This window comes from Panthera tigris, chromosome A1 (assembly GCF_018350195.1).
Source record: "Panthera tigris isolate Pti1 chromosome A1, P.tigris_Pti1_mat1.1, whole genome shotgun sequence".
NCBI lineage: Eukaryota > Metazoa > Chordata > Mammalia > Carnivora > Felidae > Panthera > Panthera tigris.
Window position 1 is genome coordinate 5,411,585 of NC_056660.1, and position 17,970 is coordinate 5,429,554.

Sequence of the window (17,970 nt, forward strand, 5' to 3'; positions counted from 1 at the left end):
AAGGAGAGAGTGTGAAGGAGGGCTCATCTCCTCTTTCTGGAAGTCGAAGTCTATTCTGGAGGCGGAAACATTTAGCCTTAGTATTTTTGAAAAAACGAATACTTAACACCATGTCGAAAAGAGTCTTTGTACTTTTAGGATGCTTTGGAGATTTTAAGCTTTCTGCAGTTTAAATTTAATATATGCCCAAACATGTGTGTTAAATTCCTAAACTGACTGGGGCATCTGGGTGGCTCAGTCGGTTGAGCTTCGGACTCTTGATTTCGGCTGAGGTCACGATCTCACGGTTCATGAGTTCGAGCCCTGTGTCGGGCTCTGCACGGATGGTGCGGAGCCTGCTTGGGATTCTCTCTCCCTCCTTCTCTCTGTGCCCTTCCCCACTCACTCTATCTCTCTGTCTCTGTCTCTCTCTCTCTCTCTCTCAAAATAAATAAAAAAAATTTACATTCCTAAAATGACTGTGGAATTGCACCACCAACATATACAGCAAGATGATAGCACAGCTACCTGTTCTTGGCCTCACGTGGCACAGTCAGACTTGTCACATTGCGCCAGTAGCCTGCGTTCAACCTTCAGTGTACCTGAAGGGGGACAACCTCCATACAGGGAACGTTATCAAAACATCTCCAAATAAGCGATGCCTCCTGAGCTCTCCGATTAGCGGCTCAGCAGATCCTGTGACCATATTGGCCTGTATTTCTCAAGGGTGGCTGGATCAGATGAGGGCTCATAGTTATTTCGTGCAGATTTGTATCACCAATCGTGAGATCTAGGTCGATCATTTTATTCAACCAGCAAGTTAAATGCTTACTCTACTGGGTACTGTGTTGAAAAGTTGTTAATAGGGCAAAGGTCTGGAGGAATTGGGGCTCGCGAGAGAGTATGATTTCAGACTGAAATCACCGTGCAAGGAGCAGATACGTGGCGAGGTGCTTACACACAGACTTTGTTCGGATGGTTTGCATCGCTTGACATCCCCGAGACCGCTCGAAAAGACCCGGTAAACCAGTTTGTACTAAGCCCTCAAAGTGCTGATGCAGGATGATACTCAGGGGCTTACTGTTGGCTTCTCATAGTCAGAGCATTCGGATCAAAAGAGCAGGCTTCTGGGTTAGCCCTTCCCAGGTGAGCCCTGTGTGAAGCCAAGGATCGTTGCCCTGCTACATGTCATTAAGAACTGTCACAAAAAGCCTCTAATGAGCCTATAATGTTTTTAAGGATGTTAGTAGAAAACAGAACCAAGAGCCCTGGCATGTTTGGCCAGGAAGTTTGCAAGAAGTGCCCACTGGCATCAGTGGTCAGGAGAAGTGGGGTGTTTTGAACTCCTCTCCACGGGCGATGGAATGAGATCTCGCAGAGGTGCACAGTTGCTTTTGTACTTCTTCCAGTCTCTCCGTCTGTGAGTAGGAGTGCTCTTTCAGGATTACACACCGGTAGCACGTTCCCATTTATATGGAAGTTGATGTACTTTTAAGTAGAACTGTAGTTTTCCTATTATTCATAATTACGGTTAGAGAGGTAATTAGTCCTAGAACCATGATTTTGGTAGGTAGTCACCATTTATTGAATGTCCACTGGGTTAGCATGTGGGGTAGGGGATGGAGAGGGAAGGATGGAAAAGAAGGAAAAGGTGAAATCGAGGGAGACAAAGACATTCCCCCATAATGGGAAAATCATCACACTGGATACACTGAGTTTACTTTAAGAGAGATACCCGCTAAATAGTTCTGGGATCAATTCTTTTTTTTTTTTTTTTTACTTTTTTTAAATTAATATGTTTGTTTTTGAGAGAGAAAGAACACAGAAGGGGCAGAGAGAGAGAGAGAGAGAGAATGAGAATGAATCCCAAGCAGGCTCTGTACCATCAGTATGGAGCCTGATGTAGGGCTTGAACTCAAACCGTGAGATCCTGGCTTCAGCCAAAGTCGGACGCCTAACCAACTGAGCCACCCCGATGCCGCCTGGGATCGATTCTTGAAACGTCAGTGTCCGTGATGTTCCTGCTCGTGGTCTGTCATCCTCTCTGCTCTTTTATGAGGCAGCTCTTTTATAAGGTTGGGGAAAGGACAGTAACTTCCGTCATCCGGCATTTTGTAGGAAACCGCGTCTTTGATATTGCCACGGTGTGGTCCGAAATTTTTAAGGATGGAGAGAAATCCTGCCACAGGAGGGCCTCCATAACACCTCATATGGGGGGGGGGGGGGGGAGATGCTAGGGTGGGTGGAACCCTTCACCGCCGAAGCCGCCAAAGCCGGACACGCTCATCCCTGAAAGTCTGTGAATGTTGCTCATTTAGAACTGGGTCTATGGTGCTACCCTATGTATGCAACCCATTATCTCATGGATGGTATTTTTTCTCTATACGCACTCCTTCTGCTTTCGAGAACGTGCTCCGCTCTAGTCCCGGCCCTGTGAGGCTGCCTCGTGGTCAGGCATTGAATTTTTGCAATAAAACCTGAACTGTGGTTTCAGTTACGTCTTTGTGAGGTGCCATCCCTAATGGCTTCCTCCTGTAGAAGATAGCTCTTTTCTATGTGTACGTTCAAAAAAAATTTTTTTAATGTTTATTTCTTTTTGAAGGAGAGAGAGAGAGAGACAGAGTGTGAGCGGGGGAGGGGCAGAGAGAGAGGGAGACATAAGAATCCGAACCAGGCGCCAGGCTCCAAGCTGTCAGCGAGGCTCGAACTCACGGGGCTGTGAGATCATGACCTAAGCCGAAGTCGGATGTGGATGCTTAACCGACTGAGCCACCTGGGTGCCCCTCTGTGTGTACGTTTTTATAATAAGGGAGCACTTGAGTCTAATTGAGAGCCCCTGAGTGAGTTTAAATGTCACTTCTTTATGCCTATACGTAAACTGACCTCAGGTACCTACTGGGTCTGCCCAGACACACCCTCTTGCCCTGCCCTTCCCCTGCAGCCTCTCATATCTGTCCCTCTGCTCTAGGGACTGTCCCAAGCTGCCAACGTTATTTGCTTTTGGAGCTAGGGGCTACGATCAGATGCACTAAGAACTGAGACATGAGATTAAATTTGAGAGAGTCACACATTTTGGGTCAGAGCACAGAGATAGAATGTTCCAGAAGGGGAAAGCTTTCCAGGAGGCCTGGACAACTGGTCCTGTATCAAGTGCACTAAATGCATCTAAGGAACAAACACAGGTCAGGACGCATATTGGTCAGCCAGGGAGGCACTTATTAAACAGACACATAGGATAGTTCAATTGTTTTGAGATTTTAGACACTTTTTTTTTTTTTTAATTTCAAAGAGAGAAAATGTCAGAGTGGGGTTGAAGGGCAGAGGGAGAGAGAGAGAAAATCTCAAGCAGGCTTCATGCTCAGCATGGAGCCCAACGCAGGGCTCAATCCCAGGACCCTGGGACCACGACCCAAACCAAAATTAAGAGGCAGACGCTCAACCAACTGAGCCACCCAGGCACCCCTGGATTTTAGGCTTCTATGTTAGGTGTTTGTGTATCTACAAACAGATTTGTTTTTTTAAGATGTCGCAATTTTTGAAACTTTTAAGATTACTGACTGCTATAAGAAATAAGGTGTAATATTTTAATGTTTTTTAATGAAAGAGTTTCATAAGGATGTTATCTTTAAATTAATAGGGAAAATGGACATTTTCACAAATTAAATCACAGATGTTGGTCTCTGTGACATTAAAAACAACTTATAAAGTCCTATAGACCAAATTTTGGTTAGTATTTCCTCCCTCTCACCCTCTTAGATTTGAAGACTATTTTAAACGACATTCCAACCCTAGTTTGTACTTACTAGTTGAGGGTTAAAAGCAAAGAAGAGGGCACCTGGATGGCTCAGTGGTTAAGTGTCTGACTTTTGGTTTGGGCTCAAGTCACGATCTCATGGTTTGTGAGTTTGAGCCCCACATCCGGCTCTGTGCTGACAGTGCTTGGGATCCTCTCTGCCCCTCCCTGGCATGCTGTCTCTCTCAAAATAAATAAATAAACTTAAAAAAAAAAAGCATAGAAGAACATACAAAGCTTGAAAGAAGGGGATGAGATTCGGTGTTCCTGCTAATTGTTAAATGTCACCTTCTGAAACTTTTACATGTATCTTCTGCTTTGGAAATGTAAGCCGAGCTAATTAAAACATTTGAACAAGAGAGATCTTGTGATCTTGTCCAGGTCAGTGTTGACTACTTTGGTGTTGTCCAGAGGCAAACAACATCACCATCACCTGGGAGCTTGTTAAATGCACAACTTGTGCATCAGAACCTGTATTTTTACAAGCTCTCCAAGTGATTCTGATGCTCACTTAAAATTTGAGACTCGTTGACCTAGGCCAGTGGCTTCAAACTTCGTTTTCCGTCGTAGGGACTATACAGAATAAATAAATTTAAGAGTCCAATTAGTAAATGTGCTTAGTGAATCTGGTTAATGAGTAAGTGTTGAAGTTCTCTTGGGTGCCCCTGGGTGGAGGGAGTTTCTTGCAACTCGCCTGGCTGAGCTGAGCTCAGTTTGCAAATCAGTAATAGAGATTCACCCCACTTTACAAATGAGATCTCTGGGCTCTAAGAAGGAAGGGATTTGTTTAAACTTGCTCAGATGATATTGCAAAGCAGAATTTAGAAACTTGTTTTGAGACCGGGGCTTTTGTAGATCAGATAAATTAATGCATGATCATTAATTCTAGAAAAGCAGTTACCAAAGGTACTACTTAAGCATCATAGTTGAAATAACTTTAGAAAGTACATTTTCAAGTTTCAGGAACACATATCCCATGAAATTAGACACTCCAGGATACTGAACTTTTTTAAGTCTCCAAAGGAAAACTTATTTTTTATTTTAGAATCTATTGTGTTCGCCAAAAAAGTAGGTAGAATATCTCTCCAGTTGATTAAAGATCTTTGATTTTATGTTTTTATTCACAAGGCACTAAAGTAGTTATAGAACTGTCCCAAGTGCCTAGCTTAGCTCAGATGTGGCCTGGAATTCTTATTTTATGGGTTGAATGTACTATATGCTGGGAAGTGTGGCATGTGATTCCAGGTTACAAATTAAGATTAAAAAAGGAGCTGGTTTGTGCTTCGTGGCAACTTGGCGTACTAAAACACTACGTATGACCGAGGCGTAATGGTGCCTATTCCGTTTTGTAGAAATTAGCTGTTTGACATCTGTTTTGAACCCCTCGTGTGTGCTAGAATTATATTTTCTCAAGGCATCGCAGCCGAGGGCATAATAAATCCTTGATGAGAATTTCATGCTTCTAAAATGCTGGGATATGACTCAGTTTATATATCCCAGTCAGGTTTTCTCTTTATTCTTGCTTTTTTGGGAAAACGCAGCTTTGGACTTGCATAGATTTTGCTTGAAGCCATCAGAATCATGACTCAACTCGTCTGAGATCCAAATCCCACAGTGGCAAATGTAGTGAGTGGATCTGACTTGCTACTTGGCTCTTGTTGGTTGGCTTACTGCTAAACCCGATAATGAGAAAACACCTTAAAAATATTTTTTAATGTTTATTTATTTTTGAGAGAGAGAGAGAGAGACTGCGCGCACGTAAGCAGGGGAGGGGCAGAGAGGGAGGGAGACACAAAATCCCAAGCAGGCTCCAGGCTCTGAGCTGTCAGCACAGAGCCCGATGCAGGGCTCGAACCCACGAACTGTGAGATCATGACCCGAGCCAAAGTTGGACACTTAACCGACTGAGCTACCCAGGCGCCCCAAGAAAAAAAACACCTTTAACCTCAGAGAAAACCACGGACTTGTTTAGTGGCTTCCCTGTTTGGCCACCACAACCCGTCCAGCCTCCCACCACACATGTTCTTGTGGTTGAGATTTCTGCCCTACAGAGTCGACTTTTGCCCCGTATACCCCCTTTTGCTCTGAATCACTCCAGGTCAGCTGGAGACCAACTTACTCGATGACTTGGGTGGCAAGGAAGATTCTCAAGTCGTCGTAGCCCCAGACTCCCCAGGGCTGTGTGTCTGTCCCTTGTGCTCCTGTACAGAAGACGAGTTCGAGATTAAACGATAGTGGAGTTTCACTTCAGTGAGTGAATGAATGTATTTGAAGAGCCAGTGATGTAATCATGGAGAGGAGTGATCAATGCAGAGGCTCCCAGACTCCCTGCGTTCGCAGAACTGTAGCGTCTCAGTGATTGCTTTGCAAAGCCCCTAGGCCAAGAAAGAACATTGAATACATTGAGCAGTTTCTAACTACGAGGAAGGTAAGGTCAAACAACGAAAGAAGTATTTATGTTCTAACAACTTAGTAGACGTTCGAAACAATCACGGACATAGCTGGAAAAAAATAATACTTTATCTCACCCTTACTAACCATAACCACTCACCGATGCTCTGGTGTGGGGCACCTGTTGAGCCTTGGACAACTTCTCAAACCTCGAAGAAAGCATGGATGTTTCAGCCCTCATTTCCTATTTCACACTGATTTCTGCTTTTTATCATAGCAGCCGTGAAAACTCGGCTTCACAAAGATACGTCATAAAAAGGAATGTAGCATGATCTAATATTGGAACTGTGAGCTCCTTCGAGCTAGTGTTTTGTGCGACTACCTGAGGGATATTGCTGGTTTTCCCTTGAAAATCCATAATTTCCCACTGCAGCACTGCAGGGCCCTTACAGGGAACCCTGGGTTGGGTGGTGTTCCGTTCTCAGACGTGTCCGATTTTTTCTAGCAATTGAAGTTTTGCAGATGGGGTAGGAGATAACATTTCTCTCACACAGGCGATGTGTGATTTCACATAGTGATTTCACATAAATATATCAACCATCTCATGAGGTAGGCTGTTCTCATTTTCCCCATTTCATTGATGGGAAGACAAGGACTCAGAATTACTTCTTCTGTGTAAATAGTATGGGGAACAGAAGAAGGTCACGTTCAGTTATTTAACTTTGAATCCCACATTGGTGTCTCCCTACCATATATGACCTCTGCTTCTGTTGAGCTTAGAGAAGAAATGGGAAATCAGAGTCGTGTAGCAGATGAGAATTGTGGGGCTGTGTCTGCCGATCAGGAGCTTAATGAGAGAGGTACGTCAAGGTCAGCCCTCGGCTCTAAGTAGCCCTTGCACAAATGTGGAAGGAAGAGCTACGGTTTACATCTCTGGCCGTTAACATTGCTTCCAGTAATTTCCCATTAGGCTACATTAAAGTAAGTCTAGCATCTGCTACCAGGGAGATGGGGATTCTGTTCCGTTCCGCTCGTAGCTCTCTGGAAGATCATACTTGGGAGCTATTTGTAAGCTCTGAAGCGTGTCTGTTAAACAGTGGGTGAGGGACCTGGGACTGTTGAGCTCGTAGCCCCTGAACTGTGGGAGGAAGGACGTGATGGATGTCTCTCTAGTTCAGCCTTCCTGACATTTGAAAGATGACTTCTACTTGTTCTAGCCTAACCCAAAGGACAGAATTCGTGCTTTTAGGTTATCAACCACAAAAAAGTAGCAGTAATGAGTTTTGGTTGCAGTTGCCCTAGGAGGCCATAAACTCCCGTTATCGAAAGTCACTGTGAGAATGATTAAAGAGATAGTAGATTGTACAACATGGCTCCTAAAAGCCTTTCGACCCCCAGATTCTGTTTTTCTAATTTGCTAATTTCCATTCCTTTGAGCTAAGGCTCCCAGAGTACCTGTGCTTTAAGTTCAGTTTGCTGTCTCACCAGACACAGAACGGTCTCTGGGTTGGTAAAATTAAATGTAAGGTAAATTGTAAGTTTTCCGTTGGAAACAGGTATCCTGGAGGTCAGAGGCCATATGAGAAGTCATAGGTGTACTGAGAAGGTCCTTGCATGTCTATTCTAGTTTACAAGTACCGTGCGTATGTGGGTGCAGCCAGCATACCTCTGGGAGACCCAGACAGGCCTTTTACTGTGTGTGTGTGTGTGTGTGTGTGTGTGTGTGTGTGTGTGTGCGCGCGCGTGCGCGCCATTCGGGAGTTTACCCATGAATTTTTTTTTCACCCAAAGTGACTCTCAGCTTACCAGTTCAGAATTTAAAATAAATCAGTCCCGAGGTACTAATAGTTTTACCATGTCGTTGTACTATCTGGTCTTACACTCCGAACAAATACTTCGTTATAATGAACTTTGCTGTGCTTTAGAGCTCGTAGATTTACTTTGGGTCTTCTTCCCAGACAATTTGAGGGCTTATAAGAAATAGCCCCCATCCTTCGATTCCTTGTGGAAACAGCCCATCTTCCTGCAAAGGCTGTCTTATCTTTGGGCTTTGGGCTGTGCTCCTGCACAGTTCAGCTTTGGTAGTCCTGTCCCGGTGACCGCCCCCCCCCCCCCCCTTCTTAAATCCTTGTGCCTTGGCTGCCCTTCAGACACTGCCTCCATTTCTGAGGTGGAGAAGGGAAAGGCTTTCTTCTCCCTTACCCTCATCCTCTTTCTGCACTTCTCAAGCCATGCCAATTTTCTTTCCCTTCTGTGAAAGCCGATTTTACAGTTTCCTTGCCAGCCCTAGGTTGCGTGTGATGTACAGCAAAGCAAAAATGGGGTCTGTGCTAGTTTTCTGATTTATTTGGAAGACGTTTCCTAAGACCTCTGTATCCAGCTTCCCTGCCTTTATCGTTCGGCGGGGGGACACATGTGCCCCTGAGGAGTTTGCACGTATGGTTACCACCGCGCAGAGCAATTACAAACAGGCTGTGTTTTCAGTTAGTTTTGACTTGTGTATTTCATCTGTGAAGTTGGCAACTACTAGAAAGCCACAAGCTACTGTTTTCTGAAAGCTTCTTTGCACATGAGCATAAAACGTATGTATTGGATTTGGAAATTGTCCAATAACTGCCCTTTTAATGCAGCTCAATGTAGATTACAGCTGTTTCCTCTGGAAAGACGCATCCAGTCATCACTTCTTTCTTCTCTTACAGAGTGTCTCCTCTGCAGAAGTCCGAGATAGTGGACGTGGTTAAGAAGCGGGTAAAGGCCATTACCCTGGCCATCGGGGACGGTGCCAACGACGTTGGGATGATCCAGACCGCTCACGTGGGCGTAGGCATCAGCGGGAATGAAGGCATGCAGGCGACCAACAACTCGGATTATGCCATCGCGCAGGTCAGAGGCGCGTTGACCTGCTGTCCCGTCCCCTTGGCAGAGGTATCAGCCGGGCATGAAGGCCTGGTTGGTGCTTGACCTCGGTCCAGCCCTAAGAACCCTGCCCCCTCTTTTGAGGTTGTGTCTAGACAAACTCGCCAGAGTATTTGCATTTCCCTGTGGTCTTGCTCTTGTGCGGCTTGAGGGCCCTGTGCTGCGGGTTGTTGTGGTTGTCGCGGTTGTATTTGTCAGCGGTGAGGTTGGCCAAGCTCTCTGTCCTCCCGACGAGGCATCGTCCCTGACGGATAGGTCTCGGGTCCTGCTGATGAGAGCCTCTCACCCTCAACTCCCACATGGGCTGCCTGTCCTGGTCCTGTTCCTTATGGCATCCCTTGCTAAAGGATGGCCATGCTCATAACATTAATTCTCTACCGTCCCCATCCCAGAGTCTCTCCTCTTTTCAGAAGGCGCTAGAACACTCTCTCATCAGGCATTGAAAGTCAGGGGAAAGCAGTGATTTACAACCGCCAGCCACCCTTCTCTACGGCCATAACCAGGGTGCTGCCCAGACCCGCTGCTCTGAGATGAACCCACGGTCAACAGCAAACAGCCTCTCGCTGCCAGACCAAGTGCAGCCCGTTCCTCTCTGGATCACGTGTTGCCCGCAGAGGGGCCCAATGTACTTTGTAGTTACTGAGCAGATGACCTGACAATGAGAGAGATGTCTGCTCCTCAGAGAGAGCCAAAACCTGAAGGAAAATAGCCAACCGCCTCACCCTAGGTATGACAGATCCAGATCATTTGCCCCCCTTGATCATCCAGAAAATCTGGACCTCACAGTGGACACCGATCATGGCCTCCTGTCTACAGGTTACAGTAACTTGTGATAAAACGCCTGAGCGTTTGGTGGTCAGCCAGTGTTTTGTCATTTCAAGTATGTGTTAACCTTAATCACGTGAACACAAGTAATAGTGGCGTTTTCTCCCTTCAAGCTGAAATCGGGGGCTGCGTATACAATGTGAAAGAGCTTCCAACGCCCCCAGGGCTGCGGGCTGGTCCTGCGCAGCTTGGGGGCTCTCCCTCCCCGGAGCGGGGTTCTAGAGCATGAGATCACCTCTCAGACTCCCTCCCGGCTCGTGGTTCTGCAGACACAGGGAGGAATTTACAAAATCCTCCTGGCTCCGGAAAGCCCACGAAATCAGTCTTGTTTCTCTGTTGATTTCAAAGAAATCCTCAGGGTAATTGCTAAAGTTGGTAGGGGAAGGAATTCTGATTTTCCAGGTGGGAACACTGGGGCTCCTTCCCATTAGGTGACCTGCCTCGGGTCCGAGCACCGGGGGTCAGAGAACACCAGACCTGCACGTGACCTTGGGGACCAGTCCCGCACACCTGCCCGTTCACTCTCCCGAGTCCACCACTCCGAGGCCTGCGAGACTCCCGCTTCCTGTAGTCTGTCAGCAACTGTAGATGTTATACACCCCCAGCATTATTAAATACTTGAGTTATGGCATCATGTGGCTGGAAGGGATCTTTAGAGGTTTCCTAGGAGTTCCAGGCAAATATTTGCCTGTCTTTTTCTTTAAAATGTCTGGGGAAGGGAGATTCCATGACCTGCTTTATTGAAACTGCATACTAATAGGCTGTGGGATCTGGAGCAGTGATTGCTCTCTTCAAGTTGACAGCATGAAAGCAGGGTAGGGAGGAGAGAGAGACAGACAGACAGACAGACAGACAGACTTAGGGGTCTCTTTCCCCTTCCAGTGTTATAGCCGCTGCCAAAGGAACTGATGCACGGCCCCATGTGTCTGTGGGTCTTTGTTTCTCCTGTCCGTGGTCCTGCCCATGCCTGGGGAGGGGTCCTGCTGCTTCAGGGTGGCCTTCCTCCTGGCCTTACACCTTCCCCACCCGACACTGTGCCTCGGCCGCTTCAGTCAGAAGTTAGAGATGCCACAGTTTTATGAGTCCCGTTGCCCCTCGTGAAATTATCAGATAAACGTCTCTGGCAGAAGTTAACATCGTGTGCTTTGTCTTTTCATTTCACGTGGATGAATACGTTTTTGATCGGATCTTTGAGGAAGTGCCCCGGAAGGTTGTATACCGAAGGAAGAAAATGTAGCTCGCAGGCTTGTCCTTGGGAAAAACGATGAAAGAGGCCAGGCTCCGGTTCCACCTCTTTTCCGCCCGCCTGTGCTTTTATCCTCAGAGGCAGCTGCTGGGACTCACGGCCGCCCCTGTGCTGCTGCCTTGCCCGTGGGCAGTCTGTGCTGGCGACTGTAGCCCTCGGCTGCCCGTTCCCCTCAGGAGAGGATCCTTCCTGCCCCCAACCTTCTTAGCGTCTTTTGAGCGACCTCATGAAAATAGCATTTTGATTTAGGGTGTGTGTGTGTGCGTGTGTGTGTGTGTGTGTGTGTGTGTGTGTGTGTATTTCCTGAAAACAGATCATTGTAGCGTTACACTTGAGTCATTCCGGATGACTCTAGCAGATGTTCTCTGTGCCCACCGAAGTTTAGCATCAGGGGGTCCAGGTCAAATGCAAACTTCCTTTTTATTTGTTTAGCCAGTTATTTTATGATTCCCCAATCCCCTTTGGAATCCTTAATGAGCTTTTATGGGGAGTTTTATTTTTCCATATGAACCTACTCCTGCCATTTTGAAGTGGCCATTTAGCTTTTGGAGTACGTAGTTGAGTGACCGCCCTACCCCCATCTCCTGGAACAACTCATGAAATGTGATGTCGTGTCAGATCTTTAGAGCTAATGGGAACCTATTGTGTGGTTTCCTCTTGAAACAGAACGGTTTTGTTTTTAAATACTGCATTTCTAGTCAGAAATTTTCTTTTCTACAGTTAAATTTAATTTCAGAAGTAATCAGAAATAGGCAGTTTGCCATATCGAAAGAATTTTTTTTGCACGCATCACTTTTTTTCTACTTAAAGAATGTTTGTTTATTTTGAGAAAGAGAGAGTGCACACAAGCAGGGGATGGGCAGAGTGAAAGGGAGAGAGAGAATCCCAAGCAGGCTCCACGCCGTCAGCACAGAACCCCATGTGGGGCTCAGTCTCACAAACCATGAGATCATGAGCTGAAATCAAGAGTCATATGCTTATTCGACTGAGCCACCCAGGTGCCACTCTACTTTTTTCAATTTAAATTCGAGTTAGTTAACATAAAGTGTAGTATTGGTTTCAGGAGTAGAATTTAGTGATTCATCACTTACATGTAACACCCAGTGCTCATCCCAACAGGTGCCCTCCTTAATGCGCCTCCCCCATTTAGCCCATCCCCCCACCCACTACCCCTCCGCAGCCCTCAGTTTGTTACCTAGATATAAGAGTCTGTTATGGTTTGTCTCCCTCTCTGTTTTTATCTTGTTTTTCCTTCCCTTCCTCTATGTTCATCTGTTTTGTCTCTTAAATTCCACATGAGTGAAATCATATGATATTTGTCTTTCTCTGATTTATCTTGCTTAGCATAATACACTCTAGTTCCATCCATGTTGTTGCCAATGGCAAGATTGCATTCTTTTCTATGTCCGAGTAATACTCCATTGGTAATATATACACCACATCTTTATCCACTCAGTTGATGGACATTTGTGCTCTTTCCATAATTTGGCTATTGTTGATAGAGCTGCTGTAAACATTGGGGTGCTTGTGCCCCCTTTGAATCAGCACTTTTGTATCTTTTGGATAAATACCTAGTAGTGCAAATTGCTGGGTCATAGGGTAGTTCTCTTTCTAACTTTTTGAGGGACCTCCACACTGTTTTCCAGAGCGGCCGCCCCAGTTTGCATTCCCACCAACAGGGCAGGAGGGTTCCCCTTTCTCCACATCCTTGCCAGCATCTGTCGTTTCTTGAGTTTCTAATGTTTGTGGATATTCTCAATATAGCCTGACGATCTCTCTTAGGAGAATGAGCCTGAGGACGACGACGACGACCCTCTGACTTGGAGTGGGTAATTGAGGGTTTAGTTCTAGGCAACCGACGGGACATCAGTGTGACACAAGACTAATTAATGCGTAGACATTGTGAATTTAAACAGGATTGCCCCTAATGGTGCCTTTGTACCGGAGCACGACACGGTCCACAAAAACAAACAACAGCAACAAAGAACAAACCTTATTTCTCTCCCTCCAGCTCAGTATTCGCTTTTGGGGACCTTTGTGGGGTAGGACACAGAAAGCCAAGCCAGGCTAAGAGGAAGCTGAAGGGATAGGATTCAAGTGGCGCCCGAAGACCCTCCTACCCCAAAGAAGATTCAAATATCTCATTTAATATTGGATATCGCTCAGTATTTCAAGCAGCAAGAGCCATTACATCATCGTCGACCTCGTACCCGCTGCCTGCTGGGTTTTTGTTTTTCTTGACTGCATAGCACTCTAGCAAGAGGTACTGTGCCCTGGTTGGGAGCAAAAAAGGAGGACACAATGAGTGTAGAAGTGAAGGCTGTGTGTGTGTGCCCGAGTGCGGGTGCCCCTCTGTGCACGTGCAGCTGCTTTTAACCTGCAGGCTGATGGTGGAAATAGGTCATGTACACATATGTGCATCCCTGTTGTAAAAAGGGTACTGGTGCCTGAGCGTTCCTGTCCCTTGCTCCCGAAGTCACCATAAAATCTAGTCGAAGAGAAGCATCTGGTTGCTTTGCTTTTCTTCCAATTCAAGTGGTCACCTTCTCCTAAGAGTTGAGGACCCTTCTGCCCCGGCGAAAAAAGTATTTGTGTAAGCAGGACGTCAGGAGAATAGCAGTTGGAGGTCCACTGTTGTGTTTGGGGTAAAATAATTAGGTGGATCTGAGACGAGATTTTAGTCGTCCTCACTGGACCTGAAAGCTTTGCCTTTTGTTTTCGGGAGGGAGCGGTTTTCTCGGGTTATCTGCACACTCCGCTTTCCTCTGCTCCCTTACCCGTCTCCCAAGGCCATTTTGCGGCTTCTGTTCCTAACCGATGGGCGGTCCTGAACTTCGTTCTTTTTCTTTCTCAGTTTTCCTACTTGGAGAAGCTCCTGTTGGTTCACGGCGCCTGGAGCTACAACCGCGTGACCAAGTGCATACTGTACTGCTTCTACAAGAACGTGGTCCTCTACATTATCGAGGTGAGCAAGGTTAACCTCTTCGCCGAGGCGGAAGGCCTTCACGTATTGAAGGTAACTTCAAGAGAGGATGTTGTTCATGTAGAGCTGAAGAAAAGGTGGGGGGGACATATGGGAAAGCCGTGACGCACGTGGCCTCTCGGAAGCAGGGGGCACCTTGCAGGTGGAGGTCCTCATGCCGAGCCACCGGTGCACGGAGACTCTGCATCTGGCCCGAGTGGAACTTCGCTGTCACTCACACCCCGCGCCCCCCAGGGTGGTCAGCGCCTGGGCGGCAGATGCTTGCACCTGTCTTGGTGGCCCCTGGGACGTTTCTAGGCAACCCAGTCATCCTTACCTTCCCTGGAATGAAAGGGTCTGACTTCTTGCTGTGTTTCTCATGGAACCTGCACGTTACCCAAGCACTGATTTGTCACTTGTGGGATATCTGGACCGTACTATTTCAATGGGGTAAGGCTGGGGAGTAAGCAACTAAGGTAATTAAAAATATCTCTTGAACTCACTGGGTTGTGAAGCTGGTTTTCAAGATGTTGATTCAATTGCAGGTGGACTTATTTTACTTATTAGGGGGACTAGAGCAGGAGAAGGGTGGGCCCAGGGAAAAGTGGAACGGGCCCTTTCTGTGTGAGCTCAGTGGGAGTACCAGCCAGGACAGCTGTGCTGCAAGGGGGTGGCTTTTGAGGCCATCTTGACTAATAGGTTTCCAAGTGTGTTTAGAAAGGAGGAAGCAGGTGGTCGCTCCAGAGAGATAGAAAAGCAATGTTAATTGTGGATGGTGTCAATATGGCATTCTGTTACGAGTTATTTTGTGTCTGATTTCTCAATGCTTGGCAGAAATAATAACCAAGGCATAGATCAACGTTTTCTGATGCGGATCTTTAATGTACTCAGCTCGGGAAATTTAACAAGTGGTTTGACTAGCCATTTCTTTACCAAATTGTCTACCCTTTCCTATCAAATATTCGGGTCAGACACATAGGTTCACATCACTCACTCTGTAGCTAAACTATTAGTGGGTAATTTTCCTGAGTTGTGCAGGTTGTTCACTGTACAAGGCTGCCCAGCCGAAGGGGTAAATGGGGCAGAGATGTAGGAAAACCAGGAAAAAGAGATGCGTTTTTCTAATTTACACAAAGGCAGTTGACTCACCGCATCTGCCCCTCTTGTGCGGTAATAACACAGCTCAGTCCATGCCACGTAAGAACTTGTAGATATGACGGGTCTCATAGTTTGTGTCTTCCTTTTGTCTGCGTTATTACACGGTTTTTTTGGAGGGGGGCACTTAAATACGTTTGCCCTTCTGTTTCTGTGACATTTTTTTCCCTCCGTGGTAGGAGTCACTCCTGAATGTCACTGGGGGTCATAGCTAACCAGTGCTGTGGTCTGCAGGAGTGTAGGAATCCCTGCTCCCACGTGCCATCCGAAGTTTTACGTGCACTTTCAGCTCCTGTAGCATTTGGCCTCACAAGATTTCTTAACAATCTGTTTTTCCTCAAAGTCAGCAAATTACAGATAGTCTAGACATCTTATCAGGACATTTTACATGAAGCCCCCAACCCTTTGGCTTCCCAGAACTTCTTCCCAGGAAGTGCTTAGTCATTTACACCTCCTATCTTGCCCCCCGCCCCACCTTTTTTTTTTTTTTTTAATTTCAAGAGGGCTAAGGATGAGAAGAGTATAATTTTTGTCTGTCTGGAAAATTCTCTCTGGAATGAAACCCTGAAAATGCCGTGTGAGTTCCTTAAATTAATTTTTCGACTGTAGCTGAGCCACAGCGGTAAACAGTCTTTTGTAAACAGCCTTTAAAAACATTCTTGGTAACATTTAAAAATGAAATAAAGTCTCCACCACTCTGGTCTCCATTTTTTATTTAGTATTTCTAGGAGATTTAATTCGAAAGCCAAGAGAACAAAATCCTCGCCTGTGCCTGGAGCATTGACTCGGTGTGTATATAGCCTCTGTGCCACCAACATGCACTTTAAGTGTAATTTTAAAAACGGGAAATTTTAGTGTGTTTTGAACCGAAAGATCAAACCTTATCGTACTTTGATTTGCTCCTTTGCGATGAATAGTTTTGCATTCTGAGGGTTACCTTGTAGCTAATTGAGAAGGAATTCTATCGCGTATTACTCTCAAATGGTTTTCTTGTAGCTCAAGGAGAAACCCTTGGCAACAACCAGTAAGTTCTCGTGTCAAACAACCTCTGATATATATACTATCAGTCATTTAAAAATACAGTCTAGAGGCAATTTGGCGGAGTGACAAAAGACGCACAGGTAGGCATGTGCACGCACACACACACACTTAGAGTCTTAGGCATTGCTGTGAGGATTATGGTGATTTGAATTACCAGTAAAGATTATATGGTACACCTATGAGCCTGTGATGCTCACTTGGTCCACTGACCTATGAAACTTGATTTTCCTGCGGGACCCACGGCTCTCTCCTCACCTCAAGACGGAATGCAAACTGAAAGTCCCCGCCACTCTCGCCCCCTGCTCGCTTAGGCGTATTCTTTCGGGACCCTTTGCTGTGTTTACGGACGTGTTGACATATACAAGCAAATCAGTGTTTTTACACACAGGCCCTCATGCTCTGTAATACGGTCTGCAGCTCAGGTTAGACCTCACACCATACTTCTGGGACCATCCCCGTCACTACACACAGGTTCATCGCGTGCTGTTTCACAGAGTAGCTTCTTGATCTGTTTCACCTTTCCCAGATTGATGATCAAGTCCTCTCCCTCCCACCCACAAAAAAGCCTTGCGGAATAACAGCTTTCCCTCTAAGGAGGCCATAAATACTCGACCGAAATGATAGTGATCTAATTCGAGCGTTGCCACCACAGTGCCTTGACCGTCACGCACGATCAGTTGATAAGTCTGTACCACGGGCTCCTTCTTGCTGACAAACCTTAGTGCTATTTGACGTGTCATGTTAAATTTCTTCGGGCCGAAGTAACCGATGGTTAGAGTGATTATAAAATAGGAACAAAATGATGGGATCAGTGATTTCATGGTCACCCTATTAATAAGCAAAACAAAAGATACATAAACCTTGGCTCTCTGTTCCCTCCACTACTGCCTTTATTTAGTATTTCTTGCCTGCGTGATAGCAAAGACCGCTAGCTTTGCTCCATCAACCATCTATATGCAGCCCGGATGAGCCTTCTGACATACATTTGACTCATTCCAGTGACTGGCACAGTTTCTGGAACATAGACACTCAGAAATGGTGGCAGCGAGTAAACAAATGTCACTGCCCCCCTCAGACTCAGACAAGCAAAGGAGGGGCGGAGGGAGAGAGAGAATCTTAAGCAGGCTCTGTGCCCAGTGCAGAGCCGGACATAGGGCTCGATCTCAGGACACAAGGTCATGACCAGAGCCAAAATCAAGAGTCAGATGCTTCACCGACCGAGCCACCCAAGTGCCCCATCCTCGAACTCTTCAAGGTTCTTATGGCTCCTGATGGAATCCCCAGGTCTGCCTTCCTGCCCCTGCCCCTCGTGGTCTGGATCCCGATTGTCACCGGCCTTATATTTCACTCCATCCCTCCTCATCTGTTATTAGTGCTGCTAATGGACAGTAAGATACACCTTTACTACGCTTACAGTTCTGTGCATTAAAACTGGATTTTTTTTTAAAGTTCATGTGTTTTTGAGAGAGAGAATGCAAGTTGGGAAGGGACAGAGGGAGAGGGGAGGAATCCCAAGCAGGCTCTGCACCAACAGCACGGAGCCCGACGCGGGGCTCAAACCCACAAACTGTGAGATCATGACCTGAGCCAAAGTGGGACGCTTAACCAATTGAGCCACCCCTACGCCCCACGTTGGATTTTTATCATTAGAAACCAACTGGC

At 46.3% G+C, this 17,970-nt stretch overlaps 1 protein-coding gene across 17 annotated transcripts in view; it reads left to right on the top strand.

The window, feature by feature from the left end:
- The window catches only part of LOC102959813 (phospholipid-transporting ATPase IB), a 609,397-nt gene that overhangs the window by 359,186 nt on the left and 232,241 nt on the right, over positions 1 to 17,970 (top strand). For all 17 annotated transcript variants that reach the window (XM_042984757.1, XM_042985236.1, XM_042984810.1 and 14 more), the window contains 2 exons: positions 8,863 to 9,046; positions 14,005 to 14,115. In XM_042984757.1, the coding sequence (XP_042840691.1) occupies positions 8,863 to 9,046; positions 14,005 to 14,115 (295 nt within the window). The remainder of the gene's footprint in view (positions 1 to 8,862; positions 9,047 to 14,004; positions 14,116 to 17,970) is intronic.